Below are 24802 nucleotides of genomic sequence, written 5' to 3'. Positions count from 1 at the left end.
TGACTGATGAGCCAAAACAAAAATTTTCAATGCAATTTTTTTTTGGAAACAAGCAGTCTTACACAATAATTTTGCATTTAAGCTAAAGCTAGGAATTAGTTTTAATTTTAATTTTTTATTATATTTGTGTTTTTTTAACGGAAACCTATTTAACAACCAAAATTACTGTTTCCAGATACTGATCGGCATCACGCTGATGGTGTGGGTGGTCCAGAAGGCGCGCAAAGAGCTGACGATCGCGATAATGGCCGCGGAACTGGGCCGGGACACGTCCTCGAGCAGTTCCTCCATCAGCTAGCCCACGGCGCGGGGCTCCACCGAGAGCGTAGACAGCTGCAGCTAGGACCGGCCCCCAGGCTCCCAGGAGACCTATGTGTGACGCCCTGTGATATTAGACTAAGGGACAATGGACACGAGGATATCGCGGTTTGTGATACTCGTCATGTAGCAGCGTGAATCTGACCACTGTTTATTATGGTTAAGGTTAAATCGGCTTGTGAAGTTAGATTTAGAGCCGTTCCCACTTGTCGGGTGTCGGATGTCAGTCATTTCTATAGAAAAAACCTGTCTGGCAAGTGTGAATAGCTTCATATGAAATGGTCTTCCTCTGGAACATCCGTATAAAATCCGGGCCCGACATCCGAAAAGTGAACCAGCTCTTAGGCAGAGGGTCTCAGAATGTGCGCCGCGACGCCCTATGGCGCTCTGGCTCTGGGGCTCCTGTTACTAATCTGGTGAAAATCATCTTTGCTTATTTAAACTAGATAGTCTCCCTAGCTGTAAGTGCGCCGTGACGAAATCGGAAATACTAAGACTGTAATTGCGCCGCAAACTGAAGATGTTTGGGAACCTCTAGGCTAAGGGACTTCATATGAACGCGAATTTTGGTGGTTCTTTGGTTGCTAGTTTCGATGTTCGTCTCGAAGGGGTATCGTTAACTGACCATTGCATTGCATTCTTATTTAGATGAGATATATGTGACAGTGTCGGCGTGTGAAGTATATTAAATTTGATGCCCAGACTCAGAAACGAAGATTGCAAGGTTCTTTGGTTACTGAACCACTGGCTAGATCAGTGGTCCAGGTAGACCCCAAGGGGGTCCACAGGAGGCCAGAGGTCCAATATGATAGAAATAGAGGAAACCGTGTATATAAATGTAGCAGCATGAGGTCCACCGAAAACAGTAAAAGTTTAAAAGTGGTCTATGAAGAAAAAAAAATTTTGGGGATTTCTGGGCTAGATAAACTGGTAGTGTTTTGTTTTTAAGACTTTTTATTTTGTTGAACTTGTCGAGTACGAATAGAAGTTTGGTTACACGGGATTATATAAACGTGATGTCATGTTAGATTTCCTTTGAAACTTTTATGGCTTGGAAACTGAACTCAGGCTACGTTAGTAAAATCACAGTTAAGGCAGTTGTCTCACCGCCCGACGAGGAAACGATTGGCTATCGACTATTTTCTAAAATATAAATATCTGTGTTAGTAAAAGAGACACATATATTAATAGTTGATCGCTGGCTATTCACACTGTCGGCGAGAACTCGCTCTCACCTCTTTCGTCGCAGCGACAAGAGCTATAAAATTCGCTGAGCTATAAAACTAGCTCAGCGATGTTAGCTTGCCGGCCGCCCCGATCGAGTGGAGCTAGCAATCGCCCGTCGCATTCGAACATTCGCTTACAGCCGAGCGACAAAATTACGCTAGCTTCTCGCCCACTCGTTTCTAGTTACTCGCTTCTCGCTCATCGTCGGCGGTGGGACAAGTGCCTAAATGAGGATGTCGTGAGGTTCGTTTGACAGCTTTGCGTCACGTTTGTGATTGGTTGAATAACTAAATGAGCCAATCACAAGCAAGACCGTAACGTCAAACGGACCTTACGATACTAGCGCCATCTAGTGATATTTCACCTGTTAAGGCACTCACAGGTGCGAATGTACTAGTATTATTTACGCTTCAAAATTTACAAGAAAGGGCTATGTTTAAAATTGAACACAGTAAATAGACTCACTAGCACCGACTAATTTAAATAGTTTATCCGTCAGATATCCCGCACTTGATGCGGAACTTGACGACAGGATAGCTAGTAGGTACCCGTGTCCTGTACCCTGTAAAACCCTGACTGTGAAGCTTGAGGTCCCCGGGTTCGATTACCGGTCTGGACAGATATTTGTTCGTAGAAATGTCAACTTATATCATTCGTATTATTCATATAATAAGAATGTTTGTTCTCAAGTCTTGGCCGTTTAATATATATTTAAGTATGTATTCATCTATATAAGAATATTTTTCCGTTGCCTTGTACCTATCCATAATACAAGCTTTGCTTTATTTGGGACTAGGTCAATTGGTGTCAATAATTTTATCACACGATATTTAGTTTTATTTAAACGAACAATCATTACGTGGCACTAGTCGGTGCTACGCGGTGCGATAGGATACGCTAAAATAGTAAATGTGGATTCAACACCCTAAGATTGTGACTATTAGCTAGGTACAGTCGAGTGCAAAAATATGAGCTTATCTAACCCTTCAAAAATATGTACCATAAGGCCGTGGTAACATATTTTTGTGTGGTTCGATTAGATACATATTTTTGCACTTGTCTGTACATGATCTAAAACATTGCTCTAGGAAGGTTGCATAAGTACACGAAACAAAAGAAAAATATTTTTATGGTGCGTTGTCTACGGCGCCTCAATTTTACATGAACATGTGTGACTAGACCGGTCGATCAACATGTTGTCGTGAATGTTTCCCATTTTTAAAAACAATGTTTTCCTTCATCCAGTATTAACCATTTTGTTCCTGGCGTCGTTCCAAAACTTTCAGACGGTATGTAAACTGTTTGGGCTCTAACAAGGCGTCTCGATGTTCACTTTCCACGGCCAACGAATAATTAAAAAAAAAACAACGGCTGGCTGAACAGCCCGCGCCGTAAAAAAACAAATCGATGAAGTAAATTTACGAATGATTTAGTTCTTCAGTCACCCGTTTTATTATAATTTAGCCAGCCAGTATTATTGGTTCCGTATGAAAGCTGTGAGATTAAAAGCTCAACTTTTCCAAGGACATGAGAGCATGTAGACTGTTAAAAAAAATATTGACACATTGTGGTGAGGTAATTTAAATTCATAATACCGGGATGTCGGTGTTATCCGGGCCAGCGAGTGTCACCCTGAATTGCCTAGTTAGTTTCTTCTTCGGAAAACAAACGAGTGCATGAGTCAGCATTCTTTAAAAATAATAAAATGTGTCTATGACGAAAATATGACAGTCATGATTCATTTGTAATTTATATAGTCACAAAAGCTAGGCTTTCTGTAGGTAGTACTATGGTACCTAACATATAAATGATTGAACAAAGATATGAGATGATAACTAAAGATGTGATTTTAGCGTCATAAAGGATAACAATCAGTTGAATTTGAATATTCAATTAGGTGACATGTCACTTTTGTGCTTTGATACCATTGACATCAATGTACTAGACTGCATGTTTCTTACATCAAAACGGCGCACAAAAACAGTTCACAGCGCAGTTTTGTGAACAGTTCAATATAGTCTGATGACGTCCGTGACAGCGGTTGTGTCAAAGTAATATTGATGATTGATGCGCCGCGCGTTTTGTTCCAAACAGCCAGTCTAGTGCCGTAAGGTGCATAGATGTCGTTGTTTGATACTAATATCGTCAAGAAATAAAAACCACATGGACCTTAATCATAAGTTTCGTGTTTTTATAAAAGTAATAAATAGTATTGTTCTAATCCTTAAAAGCCGTTCATTCCCCAGATTGGTGCTCTGTCTAATTAACGTGTTACTTAATCAACACAAATTTTCTCAAAAGATGCATTTTTTTGGAAGAGTTGCTTGCTGTCTTCAAAGAAGTTATGTATGTGTATTTTCCCAGAACACTTTTCCATATGAAAATTCACCACTTTTTTTGGTTTTCTTCAAAATATCTGTGATGTTTTCAGGTAAACTGCATTTCCGGAAAGTATGTGCAATGGGGGAATGGTCAATGGATGAAAATTTTATAAACCCTTGGAACTGTTTTTATCGATAGGAATAACCTTTCCAATTAACAGAAGCTCATGTCAGTTTCTATGGGCGTGTACATGAAAAACAGGGTCGGTATTTCCATGTCAGTATTATTCGGCCCGGTAAAGTGTCACCTGTCAAAACGATCGAGTCAGATAGGTACATAACATACATTCTTTTTTAATGTTTTTTATTCTGGACTATGGAACAACCCGTAACCGACCAGACTGAGACGTAATTTGGCGGTAAAGAAAACTCTTTCATTTTTAGGGTTCCGGAGCCAAAATGGCAAAAACGGAACCCTTATAGTTTCGCCATGTCTGTCTGTCCGTCCGCGGCTTTGCTCAGAGACTATCAATGCTAGAAAGCTATAATTTTGCACGGATATATAGGTAAACTATGCCGACAAAATGGTACAATTAAAAGTTAAAAAAAAAAACATTTTTAGGGTACCTCCCATAGACGTAAAGTGGGGGTGATTTTTTTTTCTCATCCATAGGGCGTGCAAAACCGGTTTTCCGGTTTTGCTGAAAACCGGAAACCGGACAATATTTACCGATTTTTCAAAACCGGTTTTGAAACACAAAACCGGAGTCACCTCCGGTTTTTCTGTTATTGGTGACGTGTATTTTGATTTAAATCAACTTTTTTCGAACGCTCTAAGAAATATTTTATTTTGAGTCATCGAATAATATCCGAAATCCGAACGCAACCTATCTATACTACTTACACTCCTACCTCCGCCCGTAACCCTCGCATGCACCCGCAACCACAGGATGGCCAGGCCACGCCGTACAAAATACGCGTTCTTGAATCTACATAGGCACGACGACGTCTGTACACGCGTCAATGTGTGCGTAAGATACACAGGGCTGACTATTGCAAAACCCTATCGATACTAATATTATAAATGCGAAAGAGTGTTTGTATGTTTGTGTGTTTGTCCGCCTTTCACGCCGTAACGGAGCGATGGATCGACGTGATTTTTGGCATAGAGATAGTTTATGGGCCTGAGAGTGACATAGGCTATTTTTTATCTCGGAAAAATGCACAGTTCCCGAGGGAACAGCGTGATAACCGAATACCACGCGGGCGAAGCCGCGGGCAAAAGCTAGTAGTACTATAAGTGCTACCAATGACATTAAAATTACTTATATGTGGTATGGCTTAGATATGTGCAAATAAATGTAATCGATAATCTTACCTATTTCGAGGGTATTCTGGAAAAACAGAATAAGTGCAATTTCTTTTTAAAGTTACATATACAGGCATACTCAATGTTTTCTGCTTTATTTATCTAGCAAAACCGTATAAAAAATAATATTGTGCACTTATCCGGTTCTGCCAGAATATCCTCGATTTATTTAAACCTACTTAAAATGTGTCTGTCTGCGTATTTTAAGCATTATTATTTTCAATTAAAATAGATATACGTCTACAAACTTAAACGAATTAATCGGTAGGTAGTTATTTCATTATAGATTAAAGTAAAGAAAGTAATTGAAAATAATAATGCTTAACGTTTTTTAATGTTCTGATTATAATGGAAAGATTGTAATAAATCTAAACTAATATTGTAATTGTAATAATTATGTTTTATTGTGGGTATATAAACTATCTAAGAATATGATTTAATTGTTCAAATTCTACCATTACTACCATAATAAAAAAAATATTTAAAAACATTGCCAAAACCGGGGAAAAAACCGGTTTCCGGTTTTGGGCTCTCAAAACCGCAATTCAAAACCGGTTTTGAAAACCTTCCGGTTTTGCACGCCCTACATCCAACCCTATAGTGTGGGGTATCGTTGGATAGGTCTTTGAAAACCATTAGGGGATTTCTAAGACGATTTTTCGATTTAGTGATGTGTTTGCGAAATATTCAACTTTAAAGTGCAAATTATCATTAAAATCGAGCGTCGTCCCCCCCCCCCTCTAAAATCTAAACCGATGAGTAGAAAAATTTGAAAAAATTCAGGATGCTAGTAAGTATATCAAACTTTCAAGGAAAACTATAGCGGCCAAGTTTGCTTTACAATTATTAGTACTTTATGAGTAAATAGCAGCCTAAGGTATAAAATATACCTAAACTTGGAAGATTCCGTATAAAATACGAAATCCTTAGAAAAATATTACTTAATGTTTTCGTAATGGCTATGGAACCCTATTTTAGGCGTGTCCGGCACGCTCTTGGTCGGTTTTTTAAATTAATTGATGCTACTTAAAAATCTGATATTTTTGTTCTGTTAATTAGAAACGTTATTCCTATTGATTTATTGATATAAAAAGTTACCAAGCGTTTCTAAATTTTTCATCCATTCCCCGTTTCGGGAAAATGTACGTTTTTGATAAGTGCACACATAGGAAATGTGTACTATTTATTAGAAAATTGTTATTACAAGACAAAAGTACGATTCTGTAGTGTGTTTTACGATCATAAGCCTACAAATCTGGATAATTACCGACCACTCTCCAGATTCTTAACCTTAGGCTACAACGTCGTTTTGTGGAAAAATAAGTGACGCATTAATTAGACGAGTGCACAAATCTGGAGACTGACTGAAACATAGATTTGGTACATTTTAACATTGAAATGGGTCTTAACGCTAAAAGCATTAAAGTTATCTTGCAGAGAGATAATAAAGGAACCAAATAGATGTAAGTCAACGCTCCAATGCAACCTTTTTCAAATACACTAGGTTGATTTACAAAATACTATGCTAAGATGTAAATATTGTATATAAAAATAGTTTTTCAGCTACAAAATGTGTGTAGAGTAGATTGATATTTTTTCAAATATATTTTGTGTCCTTAATATTAAATTAATAGTTCTACTACATTAATCATGAATGTTGCCAAATCATATAATATTGTTGGGCTATATAAAATAATTCTCAATTAGGTTAAAGCTTTAAGGCTATTTAACCTGTTAAGGTTGGATCTTCTCTCACCGCTATTTAGATTCAAATTGTATCAGCCTATGTTAATCAAGAATAGTAAATATGGTTTTTTTGATAATCAGTTCTGCGGTTCTAGAGATTATCCACTAGGTACATACAGAATTGTCTGTAAAGTAGTTCGTATATTTTTTTTTTACTATCTGTTGGCAGTACTTTGTGTCCTATTGATGATTTACTTTATTGATGATTAAAAATCTGTGTTCTTCCTTCTAAAATCTAAAAGACTGAGTATACTTTTGTATTTCATTTCTAGCAACAACATTACATCGACTCCTTATACTGTAATAACTAGTCTTATGATTGCGATTATGAATTTTAAGATACTTAACTTATTTTATAATGTAAAGGAGCACTGTACCATTGTAATCACAGCGTTAATGGGTCGTTCTCGCGAGTCGTTCAAATACAGACATTTTTTTGTTTTTCAAAATATTGTTGATTTTCGAGAATTTTATACTTTCAAATGGTTCACATACCCGCGTAGAGTAATATATGAGTAAAGGCGTCATTGTACAGGTTATGATTTAAGATTTTTTTGAAGGAAAGTAATGAAGGCTCGGATGGAAATGAAATATGACAGGATGGCAATGAGTGCGTTAGAAGGTAATGAGATTTATTACAAAATAATGAAATATGCTAGATGGTAAGTGAGTATTACATGGAAAGTAATGACATTTTCCGTAATAATTTTAATGATTTAATTGTATAGAGATATTTATACATATAAAAACTAGCTAGTTAGTGTGAAGTGAGTTTTATAAAGATAAAACTTGTTTTTAATAGTACAGTCAAGGGCATATCGACACGGCCAAAGTTACAAAAATATGTATACACGACTTTTTATCACTTAACATTAAGGCCGTGTATACATAATTTGCAACTTTGGCCGTGGTCGATATCTTTGCCCTGACTGTACTATTTATCAGTTCGTTATTAAAAATGAAAGTTTCTTTCAAATTATTATAAAAAATCACACACAAAATAGCCGGTATTGTAAGGACCTACTAACCATTACCTCTATTAGAGGTTCTTCTTACACGACTAGGTATATACATACATACAGATCAAAATGATATCTATATCTTTTCAATCTCGATTGTCACTTACAATATTTCTTCTACAAATGATATTTTTTCTGTTTTGTTTAGAGCTGCAATATTTTTGTTGTATTTTTCTTGAAACAATTTCATCAAATAAAAGCTGCACAAGGTCCTCAAGGTCCTACCACATGCCAGAAGAAAAAGTTCAAGAACCGCCATCTTGCTCGCTAATTCTGCCGTGAACAGCAGTGCTTGCACTGTTGTGTTTAGGCGTGGAGAGTAGATAGCCGGTGAAATATACTGGCACGTGAGGTATCCCATCTTAGGTCTCTAGGTGGCAACGCGTCTGCAATACCCATGGTGTTGCAGATGTTTATGGCGGTGGTGATCTCTTACCATCAGGAGACCCATTTGCTCGTTTGCCATCCAGTCGAATAAAAAAAATGACTTTTATTCATACGTTAACTTTTTTCCACGCTACCTATCTTCTATTGTTATTGTTACGTTCTTCTCTTGTAAGTCTAATTTTGGGTTCACTTTCTTAAATATCTCTTTCTTTTTGTAATTTTCTTACTTCTTCTTTTAAGTTTTTGATTACTTTCATGGTTTATAGCGAAACTTTTCTGACTAAAGTGGATTCTTTACGTATGCCACGCATTTTTCTTCTATCACGCACGCGGGATTTTGTGCTAAAGGGTCCCCATCTGGCACAAGTGCTGGTGCGACCTGATTATTGTCTTCGTTGTCAGTAGCAAGTGGTGTGGTTGGTGGTGAGTTTTCCAACAAAATTAGTTGTATTTTATGCTGCTCCTTTTTTTGTTCGAATGTTTACGACTTTTGTTGACGCCATCTTCGTCTTTGTTCTTTTTGTGCTCTGATAGTCATATCTTTAAGGCAGAGACGATTCAGCGACCACATGCATTGATTTGGAAATTCTACATTATTCTTTTAGTAATAAGTTACAATATTCATTGTTATTATTGAAAATACTACTAGCTTTAAAAACATCCTTTGCTTGGTAGGTATGTATTCGATAGCTGCTTTTGATTCTGTGATAGTATGTTCCAATAAATGGGGCCTTATAAAGGGTTAATACTCTGTTTTTTTTTTCAGGATGTACCTTCTTCTTTCCTTTTTTTTGAAGTATATGTAGTTCGGGATCACTTTTTATCTTTATATATTCTTGTTTTATCCGTAATCTGTCTTTTGCTAAAATTTCTTCCCTAGTTAGCTTTTTGTGTTAGCCATTATGCTGATCTAAAAGAAATACTACATTTTTATAACTATTAAACAACATATCTTTATAATTAAAATAGGTTTTCATTAAAATAGGCTTTACCAGAACTATAAAAACAAATGTTACTTGGAACAATCACTACCCTCCAAACATGCTCATTACCATCCAGCAAAAATTTGGAGGGTTAGGATGGTAATGCTATGGAGAGGAATGAGATATCGGCCGTTTTTCTCGATTAATAAATTCCAAATGTAGTTTGAACATTTTATATTTATATCATTAAATAAGTAATCACAAAGCATTTTAATTTGAAATTAAACAAAAAATAAAAATAGTACTTATTGCATAAAACGCTGGAAAGTAATGAAGACCAAACTGTGACAAAGTACTTTTTGTGCACGTAAATCCAGAATTTCTTGCTAGCGGGACGCATGTCCTCCAATGACTAGATGCGGCGGCACACTGAAGCGGTGCGGGGCGGGAACAGTGCACTTACTACCGCCACACAGGGAAGAACTTGGGATTTATTTAATGTTTTGGTATCGCGGAAGGGAATGATAGTTTTCGGTGGACAAAATCATAATCTTCATTATTTCTATTATGAAGTAGTTTTAAAATTGTGCAAATTTACAGATTTATTCCTTAATAGTTAGTTAATCAGATCGCTTAAAAAAATTGGAAGGTTTTCTTTTTAAAAGTGCTTAAATACATCGAACAATTTATCAGCACGTAATTTGGAACGGGAGGGAAATGAGATTTGACACTATGTTTTTAACCGCGTAAGTTTAATAATAGGTAAAGGCCTTCGACGCAAAAGACTCCTTAACTATCTTTTTGAGACCGTTCTTTCTGTATACAACGTTTACAAAAAAGAACATTTTTTGTACCGATTCGTCGCCTGGAATGGCGATTTGAACGACTCACGAGAACGACCCTAATGTGGCCGAAACGTCTAGGTAATTATGGAAATATAAAAGGCGTGACTGAGTCCCGGGTGTGTTAGTAATTATGAGTGAAAGTTTAAAAAATATAATGACTAAAGTTATGATGTGAATAAATACATAATGTAGGTAATCTTAAAAATATGTAACAAAATAACTGTTCATTATTTATATTACCTATGACTTTTCTCTCCTAACTACAAAATTCTAAACCAAATTCTATCCAGTAGGTACATGTGTACCTAACAAATATTTTTATGCTATGTATGACTTACTGTAAGAAAGTTTAGTGCCTAAGATAAATTACATCAATTTGTGCCATCTACAATATTTAACCTTTTCTTATGCGCTCTACTAAGAGCGGACCTATAAAACGACTTTTTAGGCTTGAGCCCAGAGCCTCGTGTAAATATAGGCCCCATTAGAGACCTGTGGCCGTATCCTCTGTCTAACGCGCTGACGTTCGCGATCACATTCACCGTCTCTTTCTATCCTCGTGCGGCCCAATGTGCAATAGAATGTACAGTCGCAGAATGAAAAGGTTGACCACCTTAAGGTCTGTTTTTGCTTGCTCAGTATAACTGCTTTATCAACCGAGTATGACATATTCCGTCATGTCATTAAAAACCGGCCAAGAGCGTGTCGGACACGCCCAAAATAGGGTTCCGTAGCCATTACGAAAAAAATAAGTAATATTTTTCTAAGGATTTCGTATTTTATAATAATAATAATAATCTTCCAAGTTTAGGTATATTTTACCTTAGTCTGCTATTTGAGAGTAAAATGAATAATAATTCTCAAGCAAACTTAGCCGTTATAGTTTTCCTTGAGAGTTTGATATACTTACTACCATCCTGATTTTTTTCAAATTTTTCCACCCACCGGTTTAGTTTTTAGAGGGGGGGGGGGGACGCTCGTTATTTTTTTTTAAATGAAAATTTGCACTTTAAAGTTGAATATTTCGCAAAAAATCAATGAATGGAAAAATAGTCTTAGCAAACCCCTAATAGTTTTAAAAGACCTATCCAACGATACCCCACATTATATGGTTGGATGAGAAAAAAAATCACCCCCACTACGTCTATGGGAGGTGCCCTAAAAAAATTTTTTTTTGTTTTTTATTGTACCATTTTGTCGGCATAGTTTACATATATATCCGTGCAAAATTACAGCTTTCTAGCATTGATAGTCCCTGAGCAAAGCAGCGGACGGAAGGACATACAGACAGACGGACATGGCGAAACTATAAGGGTTCCGTTTTTGCCATTTTGGCTCCGGAACCCTAAAAAAAAGGTAACATGTGCTTGCAACATGTAAACGAATTTATTTGGAAACTTGTCAACCTTTTTATTTCGCCACTGTACCTACATAATAAAGTTCACGGGAATTACGGGCCTGTGACAATGTAACAGAGTAAACATTATTTTGATTTCTTTTGTTTGTCTATTGTTTCTTTGGGGCTTTCAAGAAAAGGGCAATATACTTAGTCCGGTAACATACCAACGACTCCTTGAGTAGTTGGTACTCATGGGCGGTGGGGATAATTTCCTATCAGATGACCCGCATGCTCGTTTTCCTCCCTCTCATAATAAATAGGTATAAATAAATATATATATTTCGCGTTGGTAAAGTTTGAAGCTTGGTCATCAGTAGGTATATCCAAGTTATTTCTGTTCAAATTCTGTGCCAAATTTCATTGAAAACGTTGATTTTTCAAAATGAACTTGTGATGCGAGAATTGCTTTTGAACTCTGGTCCTATACTACGAAGTGCAAAGTTAAACTTCCCGCTTACGCTAACATGATTTAATGCGAGAGTGAAAGGGACGTTACGATACGATACGAACAACGCTTTTCAAATTTCGTCGTAGCCCCCCTGTTTCTCTTCGCCTTCTTTATTTACTTATTGTTGATAGTTTCACCGCAGAACTTATTATACCTACGCTAGCTGGCCGGGTGTACTTCCGGGCGCACGCCTGCGAGCGCAGTACCCTTAGTGTAAGTTTTCGGTTACAGAATACGTCTCAATCGCGTTCAAGTTAAAATCTCAATTTGTATGGAAACACGAACAGCGCCTCTAGCGGAACGTTTGCGATGTTCGTGTTTCCATAAAGATTGAGATTATACGCGAACGCGATCGAGACGTATTTTGTAACCGAAAACTTACACTAAGGGCACAGGTGCATACAATCTTATGCACGCGACGTGCGCAGTTAGCGCTGTTCATACTATTTTTCAGTAGCCGTCCACCAGCTCCGTGTAAACCGCGTCTGCTAGCGTAAGCCTAAAGCCTAGGGTAGAAGTACCGTTTTTATCAACCTCAGCACCGTTTTTGGACAGTTAGCATTTGAAATAATATGTGTATAAAAAGTTATAGTATTAAAACGATATCTTTAGTGAGTTTTCAAAGTTTGTAATGTTTTATTACTATAAATTTATTTCAAATGTATTTTTAAACAATAAATGGCCATAAACGGTACAGTGGCCACAAACGGTACTTCTGCGCTATATTGATTTTCCCTCTGTCTGTAACGAAATTAGTTGGTCATATTATGTTGGGTTTCGGAAGATATTTCACAAAAGATTGTCTTAACATTTCATTGGTGAGTATCGCCTGCATTGGCTGAATTTTATAACCGGCTAGGCAGAGCGTGCAAAAATATGACATGTCCTATCAGCCCTAGAAATAGAGTCGTACATATTTTATGCAATTTTGTTTTGTTGTGTTACTGGTGCTGGTGACTGTGGCCGTATTTACTTTATTTACTACTAAAACCTCGGAATCTAAAAACGGGCACGCATGAATGTAGAAGGACCAAAAAAACAATGGCTGTCGATACTGAACGGAAATACTAAAACTCTTATGTATTCTTTATCTGGTTCTCATTAAGCTAAGGATCATGCTCAGATTCCTCAATAAATTATGATTGGTTATTTGGAGTCTTTTTGTATTTCCTCAATAAATTATTTTAATAATTATAAAAATTAATGATACTGTACTAAATGCATTTAATGTTAACGAATTTATTTTTTGTTATTGTACATAAACCCCAGTGTTATTGTTTTGAATATTTTAGTGTGAAGTAAGAGTCTCGATGGATAAGGCTTCACTAGCGAATGAATATGTAACAACACGGAGCCTTAATAATAGAACTAAAACATAATAATAATAAATAAACGTTTTGTCTATTAATCGTGGTTTTACTTTCAACCTTATAGACATCTAAATACGATGCAAGTGAAAATTATACTGGTCATGACTCCACAATAGGCTATTCTAGGCTATTGTATAATTACATTTTTAGTAGCATTGAAATAAATAAATAAACCATCATCATCAGCCGGAAGACGTCCACTGCTGAACAAAGGAAGGTCCTTAGAACGCCACACTGAACAACTCGCCAGTCGTTGCCCGCAACTCTCACGATGTCATGAGTCCACCCAATGGAAAGCCTGCCCACGCCCACCTTTCAAGTTCGTGGTCGCCACTCGAGGACTCTTCATATTCTTCTTCTTCGAGCGATGTGGCCTTGGCCCGCCATTTTCCACTTGTAACTTGGGTTATTAGTTATTGTGCTTGGGTATTCTTCGACCTATGTCGGTGAGCTTCGTTTTTCGGCGAATTTCCGTATCCCGGATTCAATCGTGTTGCTATCGCGTATAGAAACAATGAGCGAGAGAAAAAATCCCGTGGAGATACCCAAACATTACACCGTTGGCTTCATTGATGCTGCACTACAAACAACTGTAATTTATTGAATCAGGCGTTACTTTGCGGAGGTCCATATCAATGAACTAAAAGAATTTCTTTGCTCACCCGCCACCTTAAAGCGCTGTAAGCTATTAGGTCGCGGGTGAGCAAAGAAATTCTTTTAGTTCATTTACAAACAACTGTGCCGAATGTCATGATATAGCGGTTGATTTTATCCCAATACCACAGAATATGCCAATACCATAGGAATATCGGGATGAAAAGTAGCATTAGGTATTTGTTATTCCAGATCTCCAGCTATCTACATTATACATACTAAATTTCATCCAACATCCGTCCAGCAACAAACATGCAGACAAATACAAACTTTCGAATTCATAATATTAGTAGCATAAGTAGAATATAAGTAGGATTAGCAATAATTAAAAAAATATAATTAAGAAGTCTTTTATTTATAAGTTTATATTATAATATAAGAACAATGTAAGTTAACGTTAGATTAGATACCTACTTAGTTAAGAAAACTGAACAAGTGCCAGACCATGCTCAGTGTACCTAATCCTATGTCATTCATAAAATATAAAAAATAAACCTATACGAGTAACAAGGCTTATTCCTTCATACATACATTTTAACAATAAGGTATGAAATCCTTCAGACGGAAATCGGAATAAAATCGCTCCTTTTTTTTGTTACTGACATCTAATGCGAGGTACTTTGCGTCTTGTCACCATAATCTAGCTAATCCTATGTCATTCATAAAAAATAAACCTGTACGAGTAACAAGGCTTATTCCTTCATACATACATTTTAACAATAAGGTATGAAATCCTTCAGACGGAAATCGGAATAAAATCGCTCCTTACTTTTTTTTGTTATTTGCATCTAATGCGAGGTACTTTGCGTCTTGTCACCATTCTTGTCATTTTCCATTTGATAGGCAATTTGAACAGTTTCGTCTGAGGTAATCTGTACAATAGCTTGTACTAACTCCGGAATTTTATTGTCTACAGCAAATTCCTGCAGTGAATACAAGTCCTCAGGTTCGACAGTTAGTGACAACCTCATTAGGCATTCTGCCACTAGATTATTGATCATGTAGCATTTGGCGAGCAATAACAGCGAGCGCAGCAGCAACCCATCATTGGGCAGAATGCCCAGATAAATGTATTTCTTTAAATGCTCAAGAGTTTGAAAAGTCGTTCCCTCAATTTCTATGCAGTCATTTTTATTTTCCTTCCATTCACCTTGGAGCATCCGTTTGATAACATCACTATGAAGACTTATGCAAGCTTTGTGAACAGGTACAGTAGCATCGCTATCAACTGCCTTCAAATAGAAGTCACAGAAGTCTGTCTCTCCGTATAGATTCTCAAATGTAATAATTTTGTGCTTACTCACTATCAAAGTAATCTTCACTGGTTTTGTTGTTGTCTCTTCTATAGCGCTTTTGGATAATATACCCATTCTTTTCCATGACGTCCATTTGTCACCACATGGAAACTGTTTTGAACATTGAAGCTGGACGCATGATATAATTATATGGACATTGTGAAGCAATGTTGTTGGCGCTGTTTCATGTCTTTTGGATGATACGCTGAGAATGATATCAGTACTTTGGAAATTAAATTTGAAACGCACCTCAGCCAAGTTATTTATGTTGAAGGTTAGTTCATCATCATCATCATCATCATCGTCCACAAATGAAAAAATAAGCTTTAGACAAGGTCCTCTCTGCAACTGGGTAGCAGTTCTGAAAAGTAAAATTACATTATGATAATGAAATATACCTTGACATGTTCGTGACTGTTGCAGTTGCAATCAGCATTTGTCGCACTTGTCAAAAAAAATCTCGATAAAGGCACTTGTCAAAAAAAAATTCGTATGTAACAATATTTAGGACATGGTAGGACCCTGTGTAGTCAAAAAAAATTAATAAAGGCAGCAGAGGCTCCCTGAGACATGGTTCTACCGAGTGTCACATACGAACTTGTCAAGGTATAGTCATTTTTAAGTTTGTTTATACTAATTAACAAATTTCGATTTAATTAAAAAAGTAAGAACCTAAGTAAAGTAAATGAACTAAAATAATTTCCTTGCTCACCCGCGACCTTACGATAGCTAAGCTTATGCAAAATATGCGTGTTCATGCAGTTCCTCCACCTCCACACTGTAAGAACACACACAAATCACACAAACCCATCTATCACCACCACCACACTACACTGACGCGTTTCGAACTCAAACAGAGCTCATCTTCAGAGTGACACAACCATACACCATGCTACCAGTTGTTAGACTAACGAACCACAACCACCGTTTTAACTTGTCACTGTAACTCCCCAAGTACCCACATACGTTTTATGAAACGAAACAAAACTACCCACAAATTATTAATAATTTTTTTAACCGTCCTTCAAAACTACCTTGATTTTTATTTATTTACTGTCAAGGCATGTTTTATTAACTACCATTGCTGAAATTAGATCCAAGCCGTAGCAAGGGAGATGAAACTAAATTTACCTGCTCATTAATAATAGACCCCACACTGTTGTATCTAATTATCTCCATGCATTCTAAAACATCGAGACGAAACCCCTTGCCACAATAATGTAACACTTCATACGAATCTGAGTCCGATAAAGAATGATTTAGTTCCAACAAATGTTTGGCAAAATTCGACTTATCAGGATGCTCATTCCTATATGCCGAAACATGCTCTTTAAATCTAGCATTAAAACTGCGTCCTGTCTGTCCAACATATACCTTACTGCAGTCATTACAAGTGAGCTTGTATACACCCGATCTAGTTCCTTTATCTACCTTCTCTTTGTGGTTACAAAGTTTAGAGTACAAAGAGTTGTTAGTCTTAAAGGCTACGTTAACATTGTTTGATTTTAAAATACCACAAATTCTATCAGACAAACGACCAACGTATGAAATGCTACACCTATATTTGTTAGAAGACTGCGATGGTAACACGGCGTAAAGCATGCTATTCACTATCCGTGCCTGCTTCCTCTGAACCAAACTATTGACCATTGATTTGGTGATAGATGGGTTTGTGTGATTTGTGTGTGTTCTTACAGTGTGGAGGTGGAGGAACTGCATGAACACGCATATTTCGCATAAGCTTAGCTATCATAAGGTCGCGGGTGAGCAAGGAAATTATTTTAGTTCATTGATATGGACCTCCGCAAAGTAACGCCTGATTCAATAAATTATTTAAGTAAAGTAAACCATAACTTTGCAATATAATATTGAAACACATCTTGTTGTAACCAGGACTTCCCAACCAAGGGGGCACGCCCCCCTAGGGGGGCGTAGAGACGTCAGAGGGGGCGTATTAGGTATGTTTGCATTTCCTAAGATAAAATAGGTAGGTAGTAGGTAGAGTAGGTAAATTAACAGTTACTGTATTATTTTTGGTTTGGGGAGGCTCGGCGAAATAAATGTCGGGAAACCCTAAGCAAAGCAAAACTCTATCCCCCTTATTCATAAAACTTAACAAGCCTATGTTAACTAACAAATGCTTTGTCCCTTTCTAACAAATACAAATGTCGAAGTGACAGATAAGGACAAACGAATTTTAGCGGCATTTTAACTAAAATAGGTTTGATTGTCGTTTATGAATAAGGGGGTAATAATATAAAAGAATAATATGTGGCATGGCAATCCATGGCTAAAGGGTCCTATCCTAAATCTGCGTTAAATATAAATTTAAAAAAAAAACCGGCCAAGAGCGTGTCGGACACGCCCAAAATAGGGTTCCGTAGCCATCACGAAAAAATTTAGCAATATTTTTCTAAGGATTTCGTATTTTATACGGAATCTTCCAAGTTTAGGTATATTTTATACCTTAGGCTGCTATTTACTCTTAAACTACTAATAATTCTCAAACAAACTTAGCCATTATAGTTTTCCTTGAAAGTGTGATATACTTACTACCATCCTGATTTTTTTCAAATTTTACCACCCACCGGTTTAGATTTTAGAGGAATGGGACGCTCGATTTTTATGAAAATTTGCACTTTAAAGTTGAATATTTCGCAAACAAATCACTGAATCGAAAAATCGTCTTAGCAACCCCCTAATGGTTTTAAAAGACCTATCCAACGATATCCCACAATATAGGGTTGGATGAGAAAAAAAAATCACCCCCACTTTACGTCTCTGGGAGGTAGGTGTTAAGGTATTAGGAACACGACAATCAAACACAACGCTTAAGCCATGACTGCTGTTTATTATTTTTCTCTTTCTACCCTACATGCATTAATCTAAATCTACCTTCACTGCTTACATGATAATATGACATCCTCCTTTTTCAAAAACGAGAAAAAAAAATTTGAATGATTACTTACTAACAATTCTTAATTTTATTCACGCGTTTGGCCGCTTTACTTACAGTTGTAAAGTTTGAAGGCGTGAAATAGGCATGCAATAATTGTGATTAAAGATTTATGATTTTAATTTATATAAATTCAAACAGAATGACAAGTTTAATTTATTTATGTATTTAAAATGCTTAATATACATACATTTCAATATTATTTCAGTTTGGTTATTCATTTTTTCATAATATAACATTCCAATTAAATTTCCTTAATACATTAACCATTTTTTTTTAAATCTAATTTATCAATTTAAATCAATTTAATCAAATTAATAAAATAGCTTGTGTTATTATTTATTTGAAGGGGCGAGAAGGGGAAATGGAAAACGCGTACCTGGTTCGGTGTACGGTGGCTGCAAGGTGTTATGGCTGCCGGTCTTACGCACTCCTCTTCTGCTCTTCAGCGTTGAACGCGCTAGCAAACGCGTACCGTAATGATAATGAATTAGGATTAGCTCGAAACCGTGGGCGAATGGCGGGATGGAGAAACGCTCTCGACATCGACCGACTCGAACCCTGTCGTTGGCTGAACTGACAGAGTGACAGTTCTTGACGTTTGTAGGCCTTTTTATGCCTACCTGCGTTTTCCAAGGATAGGGAGTATGAAGGATTCGAGGGTAGGTGACATGAACAGATAAGTTTACAAACAATACCGAACATAACCGCCCCCCAAAGAGCTACCGAGCTCTTTAGATGATTTCACGATAGATGATTTTGAAGTACTAGATGGTTTGAAGCGAAATTCTTAAAAACTAATGGTTAAAGCTAAGTTGATTTTCTACTCGCGCCTTTTAATTGTCTAAGCTTGGTAAGGGGCAGACCTTAGCGACAGATCGTACGCATGTACCGGTACTAGTCCTGAGCTCTACTACACGAACTACGCCGTCTGCACCTGGACGGAGCTTGGATACTCGCGCCTTACGCCATTGAAGAGGTGGCAAATTATCCTCTTTCACGAGAACGAGGTCTCCTATTTTAAGGTTTGGCACGTTCTTGCACCACTTTGCGCGTTGCTGCAAATTGTGCAAGTATTCAAGCTGCCATCGGCGCCAAAAATGTTGTGATATCTGTTGAACGAGCTGCCAACGATTGAGCCGTGAGATTGGGGTGTGATCGAAATCGTATTCAGGCAGGCTCACCAATGGATGTCCGATAATGAAATGGCCAGGCGTCAGTGTTTCAAGATCGTTTGGATCGTTCGATGTTGGACACAGAGGCCTGGAATTGAGTACTGCCTCGACCTTGGCGAAGATTGTGGTCAATTCTTCGAAGGTGAGTACTTGTTCCCCGAGGGTACGCTTCAGGAGAAGCTTGGCTGACTTGACAGAAGCCTCCCATAGGCCGCCCATGTGAGGCGCGTACGGTGGGTTCATGTGCCATTTCACGCTGACCTTTGCCAGTGCTTCTGTCAGATCGTGTTGATGTTGGCGAAGAAAAACATCCACCTCGTTGAGATGGCGCCTAGCCCCTTGAAAATTCTTCCCGCAATCCGTGTAGACGTCGGATACCATGCCTCGCCTGGAAACGAATCGGTCAAAGGAAGCCATGAATGCATTCGTGGTCAAGTCAGATGTTACCTCTAGGTGGACCGCCTTGACAGCGAGGCACACGAAGACGCAGAGGTAGGCCTTAACCACCTTGGACTTACGCTGGTTAGAAGTCCTTATGCTGAATGGACCCGCAAAATCAATACCGACTCGGATGAATGGGCGTGCCTCGCGTACACGACTTGGTGGAAGATTTCCCATGAAGGGCTCCAGAGGTTTGGCCTTTAAGCGCTGACAACGTTGACACATAAAGACGCGGTGTCGAACGACACGACGCGCTGAGAGACTCCAATAACGTTGATGAAGAATGTTGATGAGTTCATTAGCTCCTACATGCAGGTAGAGCTGATGAAAGTAGTCGATGATGAGATTCGTCAGGTGGTGTCGCTTCGGCAGGAGAAGCGGATGCTTGGCGTCGTAGGACAGGTTGGAGTGCCGAAGTCTACCGCCGACGCGCAGCAAGCCTGATGAATCTATGAAGGGATGTAGACGAGCAAAATGGGTTCGCAGAGCACGATTTTCACGAACAGACCCTTATTTGATCGGCGAATGATTCCTCTTGCGTCAACCTGATTGCTCTCTGCAATGCAGCGTTCAGCTCCGAAGTGTTTAGAGGACCTGATCTTTTGTAGATGGGATGACGAGAGTTATAAAGAAAGCGCATCGTCCACGCTAACACGCGCTGGAGCCTGGACAAGGAGCTGTAGCGGTTGATGAGAGAGGAGGTTGGCTGGTTGTCTCCTGCGTTGATGACCTGGAATGATGACGAAGCTGCTCCTTTAAGTCCCGGTAAGTTATCACATGCCGGTCGACACTGTGATGGCCAGTCCGCAGAATCCTCCTTCAACCACGATGGCGACCACCATAGGCTGTGGTTCACTAAGTCCTGTGGTAACAATCCTCTGCTCGCACAATCCGCGGGATTAAGTCCGGAAGGCACATAGCGCCAAACGATGGATGGCACAAGGCCTTGAACCTGAGAAACCCTATTTGCCTCGAACGTTTGTAGCTTATGAGGCGGAGTACGGAGCCATGCTAAAACGATGCTAGAGTCGCACCAAGCAATCGTATCCGCTATGGTGATCCTGCGCCCCAACACCTGTGTAACGTGTCCGAGTAGGCGAGCGAGAAGCACGGCTCCTGACAGCTCGAGCCTGGGAATGGTGAGTTTCTGCTTGATTGGTGCGACTCTAGATTTGGCTAAAAGTAAATGTACACCTATATCCCCGTTAGAGTCGACCACCCTGAGGTAAACGACGGCAGCATAGCCGTTTTCCGAAGCGTCACTAAAACCTACGAGCTCATAGCGCGCCGGTTGAGTACCTAGTATAAACCTAGGTATCCTTGGTATACTTAGGAGATGGAATCCATCCAAAAAGGCATCCCACGATTGGGTCGCTTCGGCAGGAAGTGGATCATCCCATGAAAGATCGAACGCCCATAGACGTTGCATGATAACCTTGGCGTAAAATGTAATGGGAGCTAGATAACCACAAGGATCGTAGAGCCGGGCTATGTTGGACAAGATATCACGTTTTGTGTGGCACTTCCCGAGGTTTGATACGCGATACACGAAGCTGTCCGTGCTGGAACTCCACTCGACTCCTAATATTTTAAAAATGTTATCCTCGTTTTCAAACCGAAACGGTGTTTCGAGGTGATCGGTGGGATAATCATTCAGTAACTCCGGGCTGTTGCTGGCCCACTTCCTCAACTGAAAGCCTCCTTGAGCTAGCACCGTCACTATTTGCTGTTGAAGCGCTCTTGCAGATTCCACATCACTGCTACCGCTGATGACGTCATCGACGAAGGTGTCCTCGCTTAGTACACGTGCAGCCTCCGGATGCAATTCCTTGTTAAGGGTTGCGAGCTCATGGATGACGCGCATGGCCAGATACGCTGCGCTTGACACGCCGTAGGTAACGGTTGTTAGCTCAAATTGTTGTAACGGTTTGTCTGGGGATTCACGCCAGTATATGGTCTGGTATTTGCAGTCTTCATCGTGCATTCTCACCTGCCGGTACATCTGCTTGATATCGCAAGTGAAAACGACAGCGTGTGTCCTGAATCGTAGAATTATATCCTCAATATTCTGTTGAAGTTTGGGACCCGACATCAAAACCTGATTCAGTGACACACCTGAACTGCTAGCCGCTGACGCGTCGAATACCGCGCGGAGCTTCGTGGTACTACTACTCTCTTTAAGTACCCCGTGATGTGGAATGAAATATCTGTCACTTGACGGTAGGCCCGATGCAGGCCGCATATGACCAGCCTGAAGATAGTCAGCCATGAATGCGACATACATTTTTTTCAGCCTCGGATCCTTGATTAGCTTGCGCTCTAGGTTGTGGAACCTTTTGAGCGCGTTGTTGCGTGTTTCACCCAAAGGTTTGCACTCTGTTTGAAATGGCAACCTCACGATGAATCTTCCCGTCTTGTCACGTGCGTGGGTCTCTACGAAGTGCTTCTCGCACTTTAGATCTTCTGGATCTTGAATTGATTTTGAAGGAGCTTCTTCTGTCTCCCAAAATTTGGTAAGAGTCGCATCTAAGTTGGTAGAGCAATGTAGAGCCACAATATGGTTAGTAGAGATAGAAGCCATGGGAGCTGCACCCATCAGTACCCAACCGAAAATGGAAGAATAAGCCGTTGGTAGTCCTTCTCCTAGTTTTAGTTTCCTACCATCAAAGATTTTCTCGTAGAGATCCACACAATAAGTAGGTCAATGGGGCCTGGAATTAAACATTTCGAATCCGCAAGCGAGATATCCCTACACGCGTCCATTACCTGAGGAGAAACCTTAACGCTGGGGAGACTCCCTGTGATGCGCTTGAGAACAACCGCAGTTGTCACCAGGGCAGGCTGAGCTGTATCCAGTAGAGAGCTTATTGAACACTCTATGCTACCGCTGGTGTGTTGAGGATTTAAACCTCCCAATCCTACAAGAAGGCCAGAAGTAGAACGTCGAAAACGCAACTTCTGAGCTAAATTCTCAGTTATGATGGATACCTGAGACCCGCAATCCAATAGAGCTCTTGCAGTATGCAAATGCCCATTGATATCCTGCAGACCGACCAAAGCCGTGCCTAACATCATAGTAGATTCATTGCGAATACCATGAATGTGGAGAGGTTGAGCTGAAGAACTCAAGGTTGTAAGAGCAGCTTCAGGATGACCAGGCTTTGGCGACTGACCAGGCTCCGACGATTTGGTTTCATGCACGGCATGATTCTTGAGTTGATTATCAACCTTATCTGTGTGAAGTTTTGAATGGTGACGACCATTGCATATTTGACACCTACTTTTAGACATACACTTATTCACTGAATGTGTCCGTAGACAGTTGAAACATAGATGCTGCTGAGTGACAAACTCCCTGCGTTGAATTGGAGTCATATTATTGAATTTGTCGCAAGTATACAGAACATGTTCTCCGTTGCAGCATATGCACCTTGAAGTGTTGACAGTAAATGATACCTTGGACACATTGCCCTGAACCACAGCTGCCGCTACCTTTGTACCACTGACAGTTTCCAACACCCGAAGATGAGTGTCCAAAAAATTTAAAAGATTCTCAAATGTCGGAATGGTATTAGGTGTGCCGCTGTATTTTGTTTCGAATTTACCCCGCAGCTCTAAAGGGAGCTTTCGCAAAACAATATGCAACATTATAAAACTCCATGCCTTAACGTCAAACTGTAGCGCTTCCAATGCCTGTGAGTTTTCCTTTATGTATTGACAAATCTGCGTAAATTGCTTTGACTTTGTTGAATACTTAATGATAGGATAGCTTCCAGGTGCTTGTCCGCTATCAGCCTTTTGTTTTGATATCTATCCCTCAAAAGTTTGTAAGCAATATTGTAGTTATCATGAGAAAGCTCTAAATGCCTAATTAAAGTCAAGGGTTCCTTCTCTAAAACGCTAAGCAAATAATGCATTTTTTGAATAGACGAAAGGTCAGTATTGTTATGAATGAGACTATCATACATAGCGATAAAGTTTGGCCATTCAGTGTACACACCGGAAAAATGGGATAATGTAATTTTAGGTAAACAGACTTGATTTGACCTTGAAAGACATGGTTGTGTTAAAATGGATTCTTGCAACACTTGAACCGAATAATACATTTCATAGAAGTTGTTAAACAATCCGTCAATGTTTTTACGCACATTTATATCGTCACATTTCGACATAAAACCATTGTAAGCCTCCTGAAACGATCGCGAACAATATTGATATCGTTATATCTAGCCTTAAAACTCGCTACGCGTATTGGATCCCTTTCAGATATGCGCTAAGTTCTGTCGCCAAGATGTACAACGAATTCATAAAATTGCCCTGAACTTCATTGAAACCATGTTAGTTTTCTGTTGTGAATCATCCAAAGACCTGTAGGAACATTGCAAGCATCGCTTTTATTTCCTCCATTGTTGATTAATTCGATGTAAACAAATTATTAATGACGATAAACTGAACAAGCTAACTAGGTTATGCCCCAATTGACATTGTGACAACTGACGTACGAAACGTCAGTGTTGCTAGTGTTAATTAAAATAAGGCCTCCTATACACTGCCCAACTAAATGATTGACAAGTTGGACCGATATGTCAAACTGCAGGAAGGATGACAGGAGTTAGAATTACCGTTTTGTCTATGGTATTGGTATTGGAACGAACGAAAATCTACCTCCAAGTGGAAAAGTAACAAGTTAGAAATATTAATTGAAAAAACTAATATTTGGAAGATGATGTCACCCTGGATTGGAAAATATAAAGAAAAGGGACCGTAAAGGGAAATATTCGGGGTGAAGGACAAAAATTATGAAGGGGGCGAGAGGGGAAATGGAAAACGCGTACTGGTTCGATGTACGGTGGCTGCAAGGTGTATGGCTGCGGTCTTACGCACTCCTCTTCTGCTCTTCAGCGTTGAA

At 39.0% G+C, this 24802-nt stretch overlaps 3 protein-coding genes across 5 annotated transcripts in view; 1 reads left to right on the top strand and 2 right to left on the bottom strand.

The window, feature by feature from the left end:
- LOC141430148 (transmembrane protein 64) overlaps nucleotides 1-24802 on the top strand; it is a 275453-nt gene that overhangs the window by 30451 nt on the left and 220200 nt on the right. The window contains exons 3-4 of one of the 3 annotated variants that reach the window (XR_012451618.1): nucleotides 176-2102; nucleotides 2136-7594. Coding sequence is in view for 1 of the 3 variants with exons in the window: in XM_074090709.1 (XP_073946810.1) it covers nucleotides 176-298 (123 nt within the window). In the remaining 2 variants the exon portion in view is untranslated. Of the gene's footprint in view, nucleotides 1-175; nucleotides 7595-24802 lie in introns of those variants that run through there. The other 2 variants (XR_012451617.1, XM_074090709.1) reach the window with 2 other exon arrangements.
- LOC141430145 (uncharacterized) lies at nucleotides 15667-21514 on the bottom strand. Its single transcript, XM_074090705.1, has 2 exons — nucleotides 18657-21514; nucleotides 15667-15682 (listed from the first exon to the last, which is right to left on the bottom strand). Exon 1 carries the CDS (start codon nucleotides 20116-20118, stop codon nucleotides 19114-19116), a length of 1005 nt encoding a protein of 334 aa, XP_073946806.1. The 5' UTR covers nucleotides 20119-21514; the 3' UTR covers nucleotides 15667-15682; nucleotides 18657-19113.
- On the bottom strand, nucleotides 20390-22489 carry LOC141430306 (uncharacterized). Its single transcript, XM_074090941.1, has one exon. The coding sequence runs from the start codon at nucleotides 22487-22489 to the stop codon at nucleotides 20390-20392; it is 2100 nt and encodes a 699-aa protein (XP_073947042.1).

Source organism: Choristoneura fumiferana, chromosome 8 (genome assembly GCF_025370935.1).
Source record: "Choristoneura fumiferana chromosome 8, NRCan_CFum_1, whole genome shotgun sequence".
Taxonomy (NCBI): Eukaryota; Metazoa; Arthropoda; class Insecta; order Lepidoptera; family Tortricidae; genus Choristoneura; species Choristoneura fumiferana.
The sequence above is the reverse complement of the archived record's forward strand: the minus strand, read 5'-3'. Positions and strand labels throughout refer to the sequence as shown.

Excerpts from the sequence above, each read along its gene's own strand:
- LOC141430306 (XM_074090941.1), bottom strand. The coding sequence starts at position 22,489 with ATGGGTGCAGCTCCCATGGCTTCTATCTCTACTAACCATATTGTGGCT.
- LOC141430145 (XM_074090705.1), bottom strand. The coding sequence starts at position 20,118 with ATGTGTCAACGTTGTCAGCGCTTAAAGGCCAAACCTCTGGAGCCCTTC.